Here is an 18,079-nt window from a genome sequence, read left to right on the forward strand (position 1 = left end):
ATAGCGTGCCATTTGGGACGCATTTTAAGAGTCAAGTAATGCATTTCCAATGGAACTTTCTCTCCCAGCAGCTCATCCACCAGCAGTCGTCTGCCTCAGTGAGTCTCAAAGTGTCTCAGGTGACGCTCCATTAGCCGGAGTCCTGCCCGGTCTCCTCTCCATCCGTCTGTCTGGCTGGCCTGTTATCTGTGCAGTCCAGCTGGACTCAGGTTGCATCCCAAATTGAACCCTATTCCCTATATAGTGCACTACTGTTGACCAGAACCCATAGGGTACCCATAGAGCTCTAGTCAAAAGTTGTGCACTATATAGGGAATAGGGTGCCATTTGGGACTCAGCCTCTAATAAATATGCTTTATTCAGGCCAGACCTTCAGAGGACAGTGAGTCTCTATGGCAGCCTAACTATGACTGATTCTCTTAACACTAATGATGCAGAAATAAAGTACATCAGGATGAACATGACCCGAACACTTTGTTTCATCTGTGATGGGAACATCAGGATATATGTTGTTATGGCAATAGCAGAAATCGTTGATATTCAGAAAATGTTATTGATTTTTAGTGGGTACGGTGCATGACATTTTATCTATGCCTATGACAAGTTTAGGGCTTAGTGCATCTAGACAGAGATGGAAAATTGTGGGGAGAGGTCTGTGTCAGTGTGTTTTAGGAGATCTCACTCTCTCTCAGAGAGATACAGTACTCACGGCACGTGCAGCCAGTGTGACCACGATGCCAGTGAGGAAGGTGAGGTAGTATCCAGGGTAGGCTCCGTGCCACATGGCTGACAGAATGAAGGTAGCCGCTGTGGGGTTGTAGGGACAGCGCTCGTAACACACCCTGCGCACACACACAACCAGCCAGTCAAACACAACAGCACAGCAAGACCTCATAATAACCTCTCACTGATAAATCCATTCCAATTTCCTTGTGTGCAGACTACAGAGAGCACAAAACATTAAGAACACCTGCTCATTCCATGACATAGACTGATCAGGTGAATCCAGGTGGAAGCTACAATCCCTTATTGATGTCTCTTGTTAAATCCACTTCAATCAGTGTAGATGAAGGGGAGGAGACAGGTTAGAGAAGGATTTTTAAGCCTTGTGTATGTGTGTCATTGAGGGTCAATGGCAAAACAAAAGATTGAAGTGCCTTTGAACGGGGTACAGTTTCCCGTGTGTATCAAAATGGTCCACCACTCAAAGGACATCCAGCCAGCTTGACACAACTGTGGGAAGCATTGGAGTCAACATGGGCCACCATCTCTTGGAATGCTGTCAACACTTTGTAGAGTCCTTGGCCTGATGAATTGAGGCTGTTCTGAGGGCAATAGGGGGTGCAGCTTAATATTAGGAAGGTGTTCCTAATGTTTGGTATACTCAGTATAAAGATAAAGCAGACTGTTAGTGCTAACTGACTCCACTAGGTGGCAGACTTTTACAGACAGATAAGAGCACTGGTTATAGGCGTATCCACAAATGATTTAGAGCCTGAAACCTATACTGTAATTACAATGCATTTAAATAGTATGTACAATGTGTCAGAAAGCTAATGTTAATAATTACAGAAAGAAATTATGACCAAGTCTCTTTGTCTTTACCAATTACAGACTAAGCCTGGTTTCTGTACCTTTTGAGCCAATGTGCCGTCTGTATATTCCAATTGTCAAGGAACATCTTGAAGCTGTTGGCAAACTGGAACCAAGGAGAGGAGGACAACATCAGTATACATACATTAACTGTAGATTGTTATAGAAAGAGTTGTGGAAAACATACTGAGACATGAGTGAAGACTACGAATGTTTCAACATTTCACCTCAATATCCATTATCCTCAGATTGGAGATGAGATCCCAACGTGGTGAGCCGTCACTGTTGTATCCATTGAATCCAAATCCTGCTGCGTTGTTGATGGCATCAGCTGTTCAGAATTCAAACACATGCTTTCAGAAACACCATCTCCAGGCAGGCATTCAGTCAAAGGCCAATTGTCAACAAGCGCATCGCACGTGACTTTTACAGGTCCTTTACATTTGAGCGGACATCTGCATGGTTTATCATGAAATTGCCTTTATATGGCGTATTCTCAGTATTATCGTGCACAGCTCTGACGCCTCTTTGACCGAGTCCCGGTCTTTTCATGTCCAATCACTGTACATCCACAAGGTCCACCATTCCTTAGTGATGATAATATCATTAATTACATTATCATTCTAATAACAGCATATTATCACAGTGAAGGACAATACAGGAGCTATACAGGCCGTGCAGCCGTGCTCTCTCTCTCTCTGTGTGTGTGTGTGTGTAGAGAAGGTTTAATTGAGTCCCACCTCTACCTGCTTGTTATCACCATACTCTCTACGACGCACACCTTGCTGCAAACAATCACACACACACACACACACACACACTGCTGCAAACAATCACACACACACACACACACACACCTTGCTGCAAACAATCACACACACACACCTTGCTGCAAACAATCACACACACACACACACACACACACACACACCTTGCTGCAAACAATCACACACACACAAACACACCTTGCTGCAAACAATCACACACACACCTTGCTGCAAACAATCACACACACACACAAACACACCTTGCTGCAAACAATCACACACACACACAAACACACCTTGCTGCAAACAATCACACACACACACAAACACACCTTGCTGCAAACAAACACACCTTGCTGCAAACAATCACACACACACAAACACACCTTGCTGCAAACAATCACACACACACAAACACACCTTGCTGCAAACAATCACACACACACAAACACACCTTGCTGCAAACAATCACACACAAACAAACACACCTTGCTGCAAACAATCACACACAAACAAACACACTTTGCTGCAAACAATCACACACAAACACAGTCGGACTGATCTCACCCCCTTACAAAGCTCATCTGTTCTCAGTCTGTAAGGGGTTACTTGTCAACATGGAATAACAGACATTATTGCAGAAGAATTGGTTTCAGGGTCAATCAATGAATACAGGCCTAAAGAGATTTACTATTGAAAACTGACAAAAGCTACATCCATATTCTCCTCCCTTCTCCCTTTATACTCTGTCATGGATTTGAAAGCATTGGATGGTTTAAGCTTTGGCGGAAGGGAGTTTCAACCATTGTTAATGACGATGACTGTACAAATGCACCCTTCAAAAAAACAGGGGTTGAGAATCAGCCAACGGGAACAGAGAGGAGACCCACCCAGCGTCCAGACGAAGTAGTACTTGGGCCTGGTGGTCAGCATGGACAGGTAGAGGTAGACCACCTGGGCGTAGAAGGGCGTGGTGGCGATGAAGTCGTCGTCGATGTTCCGTTCCACAGGGAACACTTTACAGACCGAGAGGAAAACCATGAGGGAGAAGAAACAGGTGGCCAGTTTACGGACCACTTCAATCTGAAGAAGAGGAAGGGGGGGACATCAGACAATAAAAACACTCTGTCCCAAATAGAACCCTATTCCCTATATAGTTCACTACCTTTGACCAGGGCCCATGGTCAAAAATAGTGCACTATAAAGGGAACAGGGTGCCACTTAGGAAGCAGCCTCAGCAAAGACTCACATCTGCTTTGCATAATTGATAGCTTCACGAGGAAGTCAAAAAACAGCCATGTTGCTGTTCATTCAGTGAACAATGAATAGTGTCTAGGGAATACTGTGCATTTACTACACAGAAATGCTTTACTGTCTTAGAAAGTTCCAGCCAAGCATTGAGAGTAACGTGGCATGAAAATGCTGCCGATTTGGTAACTTTCCAAAAATCATAGTGGCATTTGAGACCAGTGCTTACGTTTGGGGAGGGGTCAGTCTGTTTGTGTCTGCCGTTGGTCTTCCCATTGGTCTGGTGGTCTTTACTGCGACGGCAGGGCGTGCCCTCGATGAAGGCGATGTAATCATTGTAGGAGGAGGTGGGGCCAGCCAGTATTCCCATAAAGTTACAGTTATAGCTGAAGTATTCCAGCAGACTGGGCATCCTCCTGCAGGGGAGGTGGAGGAGACGCACAGAGCATCACAACACAGTGACAGTAAGGGCTGTAACACACAGACCATCACAACACAGTGACAGTAAGGGCTGTGACACACAGACCATCACAACACAGTGACAGTAAGGGCTGTAACACACAGACCATCACAACACAGTGACAGTAAGGGCTGTAACACACAGACCATCACAACACAGTGACAGTAAGGGCTGTGACACACAGACCATCACAACACAGTGACAGTAAGGGCTGTAACACACAGACCATCACAACACAGTGACAGTAAGGGCTGTGACACACAGAGCATCACAACACAGTGACAGTAAGGGCTGTAACACACAGACCATCACAACACAGTGACAGTAAGGGCTGTAACACACAGACCATCACAACAGTGACAGTAAGGGCTGTGACACACAGACCATCACAACACAGTGACAGTAAGGGCTGTGACACACAGACCATCACAACACAGTGACAGTAAAGGCTGTGACACACAGACCATCACAACACAGTGACAGTAAGGGCTGTGACACACAGACCATCACAACACAGTGACAGTAAGGGCTGTGACACACAGACCATCACAACATAGTGACAGTAAGGGCTGTAACACACAGACCATCACAACATAGTGACAGTAAGGGATGTGACACACAGAACATCACAACAGTTACAGTAAGGGCTGTAACACACAGACCATCACAACATAGTGACAGTAAGGGATGTAACACACAGACCATCACAACAGTTACAGTAAGGGCTGTAACACACAGACCATCACAACACAGTGACAGTAAGGGCTGTAACACACAGACCATCACAACACAGTGACAGTAAGGGCTGTGACACACAGACCATCACAACACAGTGACAGTAAGGGCTGTAACACACAGACCATCACAACACAGTGACAGTAAGGGCTGTAACACACAGACCATCACAACACAGTGACAGTAAGGGCTGTAACACACAGACCATCACAACACAGTGACAGTAAGGGCTGTAACACACAGACCATCACAACACAGTGACAGTAAGGGCTGTAACACACATACCATCACAACAGTTACAGTAAGGGCTGTAACACACAGACCATCACAACACAGTGACAGTAAGGGCTGTAACACACAGACCATCACAACACAGTGACAGTAAGGGCTGTAACACACAGACCATCACAACAGTTACAGTAAGGGCTGTGACACACAGACCATCACAACACAGTGACAGTAAGGGCTGTGACACACAGACCATCACAACACAGTGACAGTAAGGGCTGTGACACACAGACCATCACAACAGTTACAGTAAGGGCTGTGACACACAGACCATCACAACACAGTGACAGTAAGGGATGTAACACACAGACCATCACAACACAGTGACAGTAAGGGCTGTGACACACAGACCATCACAACACAGTGACAGTAAGGGCTGTGACACACAGACCATCACAACAGTTACAGTAAGGGCTGTGACACACAGACCATCACAACACAGTGACAGTAAGGGCTGTGACACACAGACCATCACAACATAGTGGCAGTAAGGGCTGTAACACACAGACCATCACAACATAGTGACAGTAAGGGATGTGACACACAGACCATCACAACAGTTACAGTAAGGGCTGTAACACACAGATCATCACAACATAGTGACAGTAAGGGCTGTAACACACAGACCATCACAACAGTTACAGTAAGGGCTGTAACACACAGACCATCACAACATAGTGACTGTAAGGGCTGTAACACACAGACCATCACAACACAGTGACAGTAAGGGCTGTAACACACAGACCATCACAACAGTTACAGTAAGGGCTGTGACACACAGACCATCACAACACAGTGACAGTAAGGGCTGTGACACACAGACCATCACAACACAGTGACAGTAAGGGCTGTGACACACAGACCATCACAACACAGTGACAGTAAGGGCTGTGACACACAGACCATCACAACACAGTGACAGTAAGGGCTGTGACACACAGACCATCACAACAGTTACAGTAAGGGCTGTAACACACAGACCATCACAACATAGTGACAGTAAGGGCTATAACACACAGACCATCACAACACAGTGAGAGTAAGGGCTGTGACACACAGACCATCACAACACAGTGACAGTAAGGGCTGTGACACACAGACCATCACAACAGTTACAGTAAGGGCTGTAACACACAGACCATCACAACATAGTGACAGTAAGGGATGTAACACACAGACCATCACAACAGTTACAGTAAGGGCTGTAACACACAGACCATCACAACACAGTGACAGTAAGGGCTGTAACACACAGACCATCACAACACAGTGACAGTAAGGGCTGTGACACACAGACCATCACAACACAGTGACAGTAAGGGCTGTAACACACAGACCATCACAACACAGTGACAGTAAGGGCTGTAACACACAGACCATCACAACACAGTGACAGTAAGGGCTGTAACACACAGACCATCACAACACAGTGACAGTAAGGGCTGTAACACACAGACCATCACAACACAGTGACAGTAAGGGCTGTAACACACATACCATCACAACAGTTACAGTAAGGGCTGTAACACACAGACCATCACAACACAGTGACAGTAAGGGCTGTAACACACAGACCATCACAACACAGTGACAGTAAGGGCTGTAACACACAGACCATCACAACAGTTACAGTAAGGGCTGTGACACACAGACCATCACAACACAGTGACAGTAAGGGCTGTGACACACAGACCATCACAACACAGTGACAGTAAGGGCTGTGACACACAGACCATCACAACACAGTGACAGTAAGGGCTGTAACACAGAGACCATCACAACACAGTGACAGTAAGGGCTGTAACACACAGACCATCCCAACACAGTGACAGTAAGGGCTGTGACACACAGACCATCACAACACAGTGACAGTAAGGGCTGTGACACACAGACCATCACAACACAGTGACAGTAAGGGCTGTGACACACAGACCATCACAACAGTTACAGTAAGGGCTGTGACACACAGACCATCACAACACAGTGACAGTAAGGGATGTAACACACAGACCATCACAACACAGTGACAGTAAGGGCTGTGACACACAGACCATCACAACACAGTGACAGTAAGGGCTGTGACACACAGACCATCACAACAGTTACAGTAAGGGCTGTGACACACAGACCATCACAACATAGTGGCAGTAAGGGCTGTAACACACAGACCATCACAACATAGTGACAGTAAGGGATGTGACACACAGACCATCACAACAGTTACAGTAAGGGCTGTAACACACAGACCATCACAACATAGTGACAGTAAGGGCTGTAACACACAGACCATCACAACAGTTACAGTAAGGGCTGTAACACACAGACCATCACAACATAGTGACTGTAAGGGCTGTAACACACAGACCATCACAACACAGTGACAGTAAGGGCTGTAACACACAGACCATCACAACAGTTACAGTAAGGGCTGTGACACACAGACCATCACAACACAGTGACAGTAAGGGCTGTGACACACAGACCATCACAACACAGTGACAGTAAGGGCTGTGACACACAGACCATCACAACACAGTGACAGTAAGGGCTGTGACACACAGACCATCACAACACAGTGACAGTAAGGGCTGTGACACACAGACCATCACAACAGTTACAGTAAGGGCTGTAACACACAGACCATCACAACATAGTGACAGTAAGGGCTATAACACACAGACCATCACAACACAGTGAGAGTAAGGGCTGTGACACACAGACCATCACAACACAGTGACAGTAAGGGCTGTGACACACAGACCATCACAACAGTTACAGTAAGGGCTGTAACACACAGACCATCACAACATAGTGACAGTAAGGGATGTAACACACAGACCATCACAACAGTTACAGTAAGGGCTGTAACACACAGACCATCACAACACAGTGACAGTAAGGGCTGTAACACACAGACCATCACAACACAGTGACAGTAAGGGCTGTGACACACAGACCATCACAACACAGTGACAGTAAGTGCTGTAACACACAGACCATCACAACACAGTGACAGTAAGGGCTGTAACACACAGACCATCACAACACAGTGACAGTAAGGGCTGTAACACACAGACCATCACAACACAGTGACAGTAAGGGCTGTAACACACAGACCATCACAACACAGTGACAGTAAGGGCTGTAACACACATACCATCACAACAGTTACAGTAAGGGCTGTAACACACAGACCATCACAACACAGTGACAGTAAGGGCTGTAACACACAGACCATCACAACACAGTGACAGTAAGGGCTGTAACACACAGACCATCACAACAGTTACAGTAAGGGCTGTGACACACAGACCATCACAACACAGTGACAGTAAGGGCTGTGACACACAGACCATCACAACACAGTGACAGTAAGGGCTGTGACACACAGACCATCACAACACAGTGACAGTAAGGGCTGTAACACAGAGACCATCACAACACAGTGACAGTAAGGGCTGTAACACACAGACCATCCCAACACAGTGACAGTAAGGGCTGTGACACACAGACCATCACAACACAGTGACAGTAAGGGCTGTGACACACAGACCATCACAACACAGTGACAGTAAGGGCTGTGACACACAGACCATCACAACAGTTACAGTAAGGGCTGTGACACACAGACCATCACAACACAGTGACAGTAAGGGATGTAACACACAGACCATCACAACACAGTGACAGTAAGGGCTGTGACACACAGACCATCACAACACAGTGACAGTAAGGGCTGTGACACACAGACCATCACAACAGTTACAGTAAGGGCTGTGACACACAGACCATCACAACACAGTGACAGTAAGGGCTGTGACACACAGACCATCACAACATAGTGGCAGTAAGGGCTGTAACACACAGACCATCACAACATAGTGACAGTAAGGGATGTGACACACAGACCATCACAACAGTTACAGTAAGGGCTGTAACACACAGACCATCACAACATAGTGACAGTAAGGGCTGTAACACACAGACCATCACAACAGTTACAGTAAGGGCTGTAACACACAGACCATCACAACATAGTGACTGTAAGGGCTGTAACACACAGACCATCACAACACAGTGACAGTAAGGGCTGTAACACACAGACCATCACAACAGTTACAGTAAGGGCTGTGACACACAGACCATCACAACACAGTGACAGTAAGGGCTGTGACACACAGACCATCACAACACAGTGACAGTAAGGGCTGTGACACACAGACCATCACAACACAGTGACAGTAAGGGCTGTGACACACAGACCATCACAACACAGTGACAGTAAGGGCTGTGACACACAGACCATCACAACAGTTACAGTAAGGGCTGTAACACACAGACCATCACAACATAGTGACAGTAAGGGCTATAACACACAGACCATCACAACACAGTGAGAGTAAGGGCTGTGACACACAGACCATCACAACACAGTGACAGTAAGGGCTGTGACACACAGACCATCACAACAGTTACAGTAAGGGCTGTGACACACAGACCATCACAACACAGTGACAGTAAGGGCTGTGACACACAGACCATCACAACACAGTGACAGTAAGGGCTGTGACACAAAGAAACGGTCTCTCACAGACAATCACGATAGTGATTACAGTGACAGTACAGACTGTGATACATCCATAGTTAGAATCCCAAAGCATATCTCCCCTCTCTCCAGAGAAACAACAATATACACTGAACAGAAGTATAAATGCAACATGTAAAGTGTTGGTCCCATGTTTCATGAGCTGAAATAAAAAATGTTCCATACACACAAAAAGCATATTTCTCCCAAATGTTGTGCCCACCATGGCTATGGGGCTAGTCGGCATCTGGTGTGACCACTATTTGCCTCATGCAGCGCGACATATCTCCTTCGTATAGCATAGATCAGGTTGTTGATTGTGGCCTGTGGAATGCTGTCCCAACCCTAACAAACCATTCAGTGACCACTCGTGCCCTGTGGAAGGGGGTATTGTCATCCCCCAGACTAGAGAGCCAATTATACCGTCCTCACAGGCTCATACAGGAAGCGGTCATTTTCTACTCAAAATAACTAAAACATACCTGTAAAACATACCTTATAGCCAGGACCTTCTGATTTGGGGTCAGCTGCTCCTCTTTCCGGCACATTCCTGTTGGGGGAGGGAGGTAAAGAAGAACACATATGTAATGCTTGCTTTTGATCAGGGGGGTTTGGTTTCAAAGTTCTTTCAAAGATACTGACTTTGCAATGGAATGGAATGAAAACAACATGTCACAGCAGTCTACAGTACATGGTTGACACGGGTGAGGCCACCATTCCCTGCCCATAGGCTTAGTCCCAGAGAGAGGCAGTGGTCTGAGAACTCAGTCGTGTCTTGTCCTCTCCTGTGACTGTCCTGTGTGGGTAATGATATCCATTACATCCCTGTGGTCTCTCTTTCTCACTCTCTGCAGGTCCCGGCTGATCTATGGGCTAATTAAAGGACAATAAATTGACTTCCAGGAAGTGCGCGTCCCTGTTGTCTCACCAACCCCGCCTCCACACCGCAGTGCTTTGTCTTGTCCCGCACACCGGGAACGAGGCGAACGGAGTGAAACAGGCTGAATAATTCTGTGTTGTTTATGGCGGCCATTATGCTGATAACAAGATTAGCACAGCTAATCAGCTCACATTACAGCCTAATGCCTGCTGGGGACTGGAGGAGAGGAGAGGTGCCAACACCAATACTGGGCGGCACCGACGCCCCAAATCTGGTTCCATTAACAGGCACAATAACGAACAACACAGTAGGGCATAACTCAGCCTCCCTAAACAATGAGAACAGGGTCAGGGTGTTAATGACTGTTTGGTTTTGTTTGACAGGACAGACTACGTGAGTGACTGCTAAAGGTCAGAAAGAACACATTCCAGAATGCTTTTACACATTCACTCTCCTCTTCTGATCCCAAACAAACGAGGACAATTCCATTCCCAAACACGAGGTCATTTCATCCACCTTTAGTTTGGATCTCAAACAGACCTTTCTGTGTTGTTAGATCGAATAGGTACCAAGGCAAGTCGCAAACACAGGCCAACCACAATGTCCCATACAGGGAACACAGTAAAACACTGGCCAATCAGGATGTCCCATAACGCTTGCTAGTTGGCAAGACAGCACAAACAGATCTGGGATCAGGCTAGATGTCCCTAGCATCTGTCACAGGCCTTCACCTAGGTGAATGAAGCCTGGAAGCAGAGTCTACGTTGACACACACACACACACACACACACACACCAAAGGACCCTGTCTTTCAAAGATAATTTGTAAAAATCCAAATAATTCCACAGATCTTCATTGTAAAGGGTTTAAACACCGTTTCCCATGCTTGTTCAATGAACCATAAACAATTAATGAACATGCACCTGTGGAACGGTCGTTAAGACACTAACAGCTTACAGACGGTAGGCAATTAAGGTCACAGTTACGAAAACTTAGGACACTAGAGTCTTTTCTGCTGACTCCGGAAAACCCCCTTAAGAAAGATGCCCAGGGTCCCTGCTCATCTGCGTGAACTGGCCTTAGGCATGCTGCAAGGAGGCATGAGGACTGCAGATGTGGCCAGGGCAATAAATGGCAATGTCCGTACTATGAGATGCCTAAGACAGGGCTACAGGGAGACAGGACGGACAGCTGACTGTCCTCGCAGTGGCAGACCACGTGTAACACCTGCAAAGGATCGGTACATCCGAACATCACACCTGCGGGACAGGTACAGGATGGCAACAACTGCCAGAGTTACACCAGGAACACACAATCCCTCCATCAGTGCTCAGACTGTCCGCAATAGGCTGAGAGAGGCTGGACTGAGGGCTTGTAGGCCTTTTATAAGGCAGGTCCTCACCAGACATCACCAGCAACAACATCGCCTATGGGCACAAACCCACCGTCACTGGACCAGAATGGACTGGAAAAAAGTGCTCTTCACTGACAAGTCGCGGTTTTGTCTCACCAGGGGTGATGGTCGGATTCGCGTTTAATCGTTGAAAAAATGAGCGTTACACCGAGGCCTGTACTCTGGAGCGGGATCGATTTGGAGGTGGAGGGTCCATCATGGTCTGGGGCGGTGTGTCACAGCATCATCGGACTGAGCTTGTTGTCATTGCAGGCAATCTCAATGCTGTGCGTTACAGGGAAGACCTCCTCCTCCCTCATGTGGTACCCTTCCTGCAGGCCCATCCTGACATGACCCTCTAGCATGATAATGCCACCAGCCATACTGCTCGTTCTGTGCGTGATTTCCTGCAAGACAGGAATGTCAGTGTTCTGCCATGGCCAGCGAAGAGCCCGGATCTCAATCCCATTGAGCACATCTGGGAACTGTTGGATCGGCGGGTGAGGCCTAGGGCCATTCCCCACAGAAATGTCTGGGAACTTGCAGGTGCCTTGGTGGAAGAGTGGGGTAACATCTCACAGCAATAACTGGCAAATCTGGTGCAGTCCATGAGGAGGAAATGCACTGCAGTACTTCATGCAGCTGGTGGCCACACCAGATACTGACTGTTACTTTTGATTTTGACCCCCCCTTTGTTCAGGAACACATTATTCAATTTCTGTTAGTCACATGTCTGTGGAACTTGTTCAGTTTATGTCTCAGTTGTTGAATCTTTATATGTTCATACAAATATTTACATGTTAAGTTTGCTGAAAATAAACACAGTTGACAGTGAGAGGATGTTTATTTTTTTGCTGAGTTTACATACATACTGTACATAGATACAGGTAACTGCCAAAATAATGCAAACACTTGAGTAAATGAGGGATTCAAAGTTTTTTTATTTTTTATTTATTTATTTTATTTTACTTTACCTTTATTTAACCAGGTAGGCAAGTTGAGAACAAGTTCTCATTTACAATTGCGACCTGGCCAAGATAAAGCAAAGCAGTTCGACACATACAACAACACAGAATTACACATGGAGTAAAACAAACATACAGACAATAATGCAGTATAAACAAGTCTATATACAATGTGAGCAAATGAGGTGAGAAGGGAGGTAAAGGCAAAAAAGGCCATGATGGCAAAGTAAATACCATATAGCAAGTAAAATACTGGAATGGTAGTTTTGCAATGGAAGAATGTGCAAAGTAGAAATAAAAAAAATAATGGGGTGCAAAGGAGCAAAATAAATAAATAAATTTAAATTAAATACAGTTGGGAAAGAGGTAGTTGTTTGGGCTAAATTATAGGTGGGCTATGTACAGGTGCAGTAATCTGTGAGCTGCTCTGACAGTTGGTGCTTAAAGCTAGTGAGGGAGATAAGTGTTTCCAGTTTCAGAGATTTTTGTAGTTCGTTCCAGTCATTGGCAGCAGAGAACTGGAAGGAGAGGCGGCCAAAGAAAGAATTGGTTTTGGGGGTGACTAGAGAGATATACCTGCTGGAGCGTGTGCTACAGGTGGGAGATGCTATGGTGACCAGCGAGCTGAGATAAGGGGGGACTTTACCTAGCAGGGTCTTGTAGATGACATGGAGCCAGTGGGTTTGGCGACGAGTATGAAGCGAGGGCCAGCCAACGAGAGCGTACAGGTCGCAATGGTGGGTAGTATATGGGGCTTTGGTGATAAAACGGATTGCACTGTGATAGACTGCATCCAATTTGTTGAGTAGGGTATTGGAGGCTATTTTGTAAATGACATCGCCAAAGTCGAGGATTGGTAGGATGGTCAGTTTTACAAGGGTCTGTTTGGCAGCATGAGTGAAGGATGCTTTGTTGCGAAATAGGAAGCCAATTCTAGATTTAACTTTGGATTGGAGATGTTTGATATGGGTCTGGAAGGAGAGTTTACAATCTAACCAGACACCTAAGTATTTGTAGTTGTCCACGTATTCTAAGTCAGAGCCGTCCAGAGTAGTGATGTTGGACAGGCGGGTAGGTGCAGGCAGCGATCGGTTGAAGAGCATGCATTTAGTTTTACTTGCATTCAAGAGCAATTGGAGGCCACGGAAGGAGAGTTGTATGGCATTGAAGCTTGCCTGGAGGGTTGTTAACACAGTGTCCAGAGAAGGGCCGGAAGTATACAGAATGGTATCGTCTGCGTAGAGGTGGATCAGGGACTCACCAGCAGCAAGAGCGACCTCATTGATGTATACAGAGAAGAGAGTCGGTCCAAGAATTGAACCCTGTGGCACCCCCATAGAGACTGCCAGAGGTCCGGACAGCAGACCCTCCGATTTGACACACTGAACTCTATCAGAGAAGTAGTTGGTGAACCAGGCGAGGCAATCATTTGAGAAACCAAGGCTGTCGAGTCTGCCGATGAGGATATGGTGATTGACAGAGTCGAAAGCCTTGGCCAGATCAATGAATACGGCTGCACAGTAATGTTTCTTATCGATGGCGGTTAAGATATCGTTTAGGACCTTGAGCGTGGCTGAGGTGCACCCATGACCAGCTCTGAAACCAGATTGCATAGCAGAGAAGGTATGGTGAGATTCGAAATGGTCGGTAATCTGTTTGTTGACTTGGCTTTCGAAGACCTTAGAAAGGCACGGTAGGATAGATATAGGTCTGTAGCAGTTTGGGTCAAGAGTGTCCCCCCCTTTGAAGAGGGGGATGACCGCAGCTGCTTTCCAATCTTTGGGAATCTCAGACGACACGAAAGAGAGGTTGAACAGGCTAGTAATAGGGGTGGCAACAATTTCGGCAGATAATTTTAGAAAGAAAGGGTCCAGATTGTCTAGCCCGGCTGATTTGTAGGGGTCCAGATTTTGCAGCTCTTTCAGAACATCAGCTGAATGGATTTGGGAGAAGGAGAAATGGGGAAGGCTTGGGCGAGTTGCTGTTGGGGGTGCAGTGCTGTTGTCCGGGGTAGGAGTAGCCAGGTGGAAAGCATGGCCAGCCGTAGAAAAATGCTTATTGAAATTCTCAATTATGGTGGATTTATCAGTGGTGACAGTGTTTCCTATCTTCAGTGCAGTGGGCAGCTGGGAGGAGGTGTTCTTATTCTCCATGGACTTTACAGTGTCCCAGAACTTTTTTGAGTTAGTGTTGCAGGAAGCAAATTTCTGCTTGAAAAAGCTAGCCTTGGCTTTTCTAACTGCCTGTGTATAATGATTTCTAGCTTCCCTGAACAGCTGCATATCACGGGGGCTGTTCGATGCTAATGCAGAACGCCATAGGATGTTTTTGTGTTGGTTAAGGGCAGTCAGGTCTGGGGAGAACCAAGGGCTATATCTGTTCCTGGTTCTAAATTTCTTGAATGGGGCATGTTTATTTAGGATGGTTAGGAAGGCATTTTTAAAAAATATCCAGGCATCCTCTACTGACGGGATGAGATCAATATCCTTCCAGGATACCCCGGCCAGGTCGATTAGAAAGGCCTGCTCGCAGAAGTGTTTCAGGGAGCGTTTTACAGTGATGAGTGGCGGTCGTTTGACCGCTGACCCATTACGGATGCAGGCAATGAGGCAGTGATCGCTGAGATCTTGGTTGAAGACAGCAGAGGTGTATTTAGAGGGGAAGTTGGTTAGGATGATATCTATGAGGGTGCCCGTGTTTAAGGTTTTGGGGAGGTACCTGGTAGGTTCATTGATAATTTGTGTGAGATTGAGGGCATCAAGTTTAGATTGTAGGATGGCTGGGGTGTTAAGCATGTTCCAGTTTAGGTCGCCTAGCAGCACGAACTCTGAAGATAGATGGGGGGCAATCAGTTCACATATGGTGTCCAGAGCACAGCTGGGGGCAGAGGGTGGTCTATAGCAGGCGGCAACGGTGAGAGACTTGTTTTTAGAGAGGTGGATTTTTAAAAGTAGAAGTTCAAATTGTTTGGGTACAGACCTGGATAGTAGGACAGAACTCTGCAGGCTATCTTTGCAGTAGATTGCAACACCGCCCCCTTTGGCAGTTCTATCTTGTCTGAAAATGTTGTAGTTTGGAATTAAAATGTCAGAGTTTTTGGTGGTCTTCCTAAGCCAGGATTCAGACACAGCTAGAACATCCGGGTTGGCAGAGTGTGCTAAAGCAGTGAATAGAACAAACTTAGGGAGGAGGCTTCTAATGTTAACATGCATGAAACCAAGGCTATTACGGTTACAGAAGTCGTCAAAAGAGAGCGCCTGGGGAATAGGAGTGGAGCTAGGCACTGCAGGGCCTGGATTCACCTCTACATCGCCAGAGGAACATAGGAGGAGTAGAATAAGGGTACGGCTAAAAGCTATGAGAATTGGTCGTCTAGAACGTCTGGAACATAGAGTAAAAGGAGGTTTCTGGGGGCGATAAAATAGCATCAAGGTATAATGTACAGACAAATGTATGGTAGGATGTGAATACAGTGGAGGTAAACCTAGGTATTGAGTGATGAAGAGAGAGATATTGTCTCTAGAAACATCGTTGAAACCAGGAGATGTCATTGCATGTGTGGGTGGTGGAACTAATAGGTTGGATAAGGTATAGTGAGCAGGACTAGAGGCTCTACAGCGAAATAAGCCAATAAACACTAACCAGAACAGAAATGGACAAGACATATTGACATTAAGGAGAGGCATGCTTAGTCGAGTGATCAAAAGGGTCCGGTGAGTGGAGAGGTTGGTTGGTGATTTAGACAGCTAGCCAGGGCATCGGTAGCAAGCTAGCATAGGATGGAGGTCTGTTGTTAGCTACCTCTTGCGTTCCGTCAGTAGATTAGTGGGGTTCCGTGTGGTAGAGGGGATTAATCCAAATCACACAACAACAACAAAAATAAAAACAATAGATATAGTTATAGAGGCCCAAGAAGAAAACATAATAATAATAATAAAAAATATAAAAAATATATATATAAAAAAAATTGTCCGATTGTCTATTCAGATAGCAGCCGGTAAGACAGCTAACGGTTAGCAGGCCGCAGATGGGCGTTCAGGTAACGTCGCGACGGAGGAGCCAGCCGAATAACTCCTTCGGGTAGATAACGTCGGCAGTCCAGTTGTGAAGGCCCGGTGGGGCTCCGCGAAAGCAGTAAAACGGGTCCGGATAGGTGACTGCAGCCCAGGTGTGATTGATGGAACTCAGGAGTGATTGACGGAGCTTGCTAGCTCCGGAATAATTGATGTTTGCTCCGGAATCGACGAAGGCCGATAGTCACACGGATAGCAGCTAGCTAGCTGTGAGATCCGGGTATGAATGTCCAGAGAGCAGTCGAAATCCAGGGACATGGAGAAAAATTGGTCCGGTATGTTCCGTTCCGAGCCGCGCTGCGCCGTACAGAACTGGCGATAGATTTTCGAGCTAAAGGATAGCTGATGACCACAAACCGTGGTTAGCTGAATACTAACGATTTGCCAGTAAAGGAGCTAACTAGCTTCTGAACTAGCTTCTGGATTAGCTTCTGGCTAGTTTCAGGCTAGCTTCTTGGAGTTTCTGGCTAGCTTCTTGGAGGATTACAGATCTGAGGTAAATAATACTTTTTTATAAATATACATTGGTGAGGCGGGTTGCAGGAGAGTGTTTTGAAGATGAGTTGATGGAAAATAAAAATAAAATGTACGTGAAAAAGTTGTAAATATATATATATATACAGGACACGACAAGACGAGGACAAAAGACGTCTGAACTGCTATGCCACCTTGGAGTACCAAGGTACCAAGTACATTAAAAGCAGGTGCTTCCACACAGGTGTTGTTCCTGAGTTAATTAAGCAATTCACTTCCCAGCTTAGGGTCATGTGTAAAAATGCTGAGCAGGCCATTCTTTTGGCTTTTCTTTTTTCTACCATGGCTCTGCTCCAATAGGATGACAATATCTCCATCCACAGGAAACAAATGATCACTGAATGGTTTAATGAGCATGAAAACAATGTAAACCATGTGCCATGGTCGTCTCAGTCACCATATCTCCCTCAACCCAATTGAACACTTATGGAAGACTGGAGTGGTGCCTGAGATGGCGTTTTCCACCACCATCAACAAAACACTAAATTATGGAATTTGTCATTGGAAGAATGGTTTCGAATCCCTCCGATAGAGTTCCAGACACTTGTAGAATCTATG

General features: G+C 46.1%; 1 protein-coding gene across 1 annotated transcript in view; it reads right to left on the reverse strand.

Moving 5' to 3' along the window:
• The window catches only part of LOC109900597 (membrane-bound O-acyltransferase domain-containing protein 2), a 111,390-nt gene that overhangs the window by 3,912 nt on the left and 89,399 nt on the right, over positions 1-18,079 (reverse strand). Inside the window, exons 6-11 of the mRNA XM_031836982.1 lie at positions 10,172-10,226; positions 3,838-4,024; positions 3,251-3,443; positions 1,821-1,924; positions 1,635-1,699; positions 710-842 (exon numbers count right to left, since the gene is read on the reverse strand). Coding sequence (XP_031692842.1) covers positions 710-842; positions 1,635-1,699; positions 1,821-1,924; positions 3,251-3,443; positions 3,838-4,024; positions 10,172-10,226 — 737 coding nt within the window. The remainder of the gene's footprint in view (positions 1-709; positions 843-1,634; positions 1,700-1,820; positions 1,925-3,250; positions 3,444-3,837; positions 4,025-10,171; positions 10,227-18,079) is intronic.

The sequence above is a fragment of the Oncorhynchus kisutch genome, linkage group LG12, assembly GCF_002021735.2.
Source record: "Oncorhynchus kisutch isolate 150728-3 linkage group LG12, Okis_V2, whole genome shotgun sequence".
NCBI classification, from domain to species: Eukaryota; Metazoa; Chordata; class Actinopteri; order Salmoniformes; family Salmonidae; genus Oncorhynchus; species Oncorhynchus kisutch.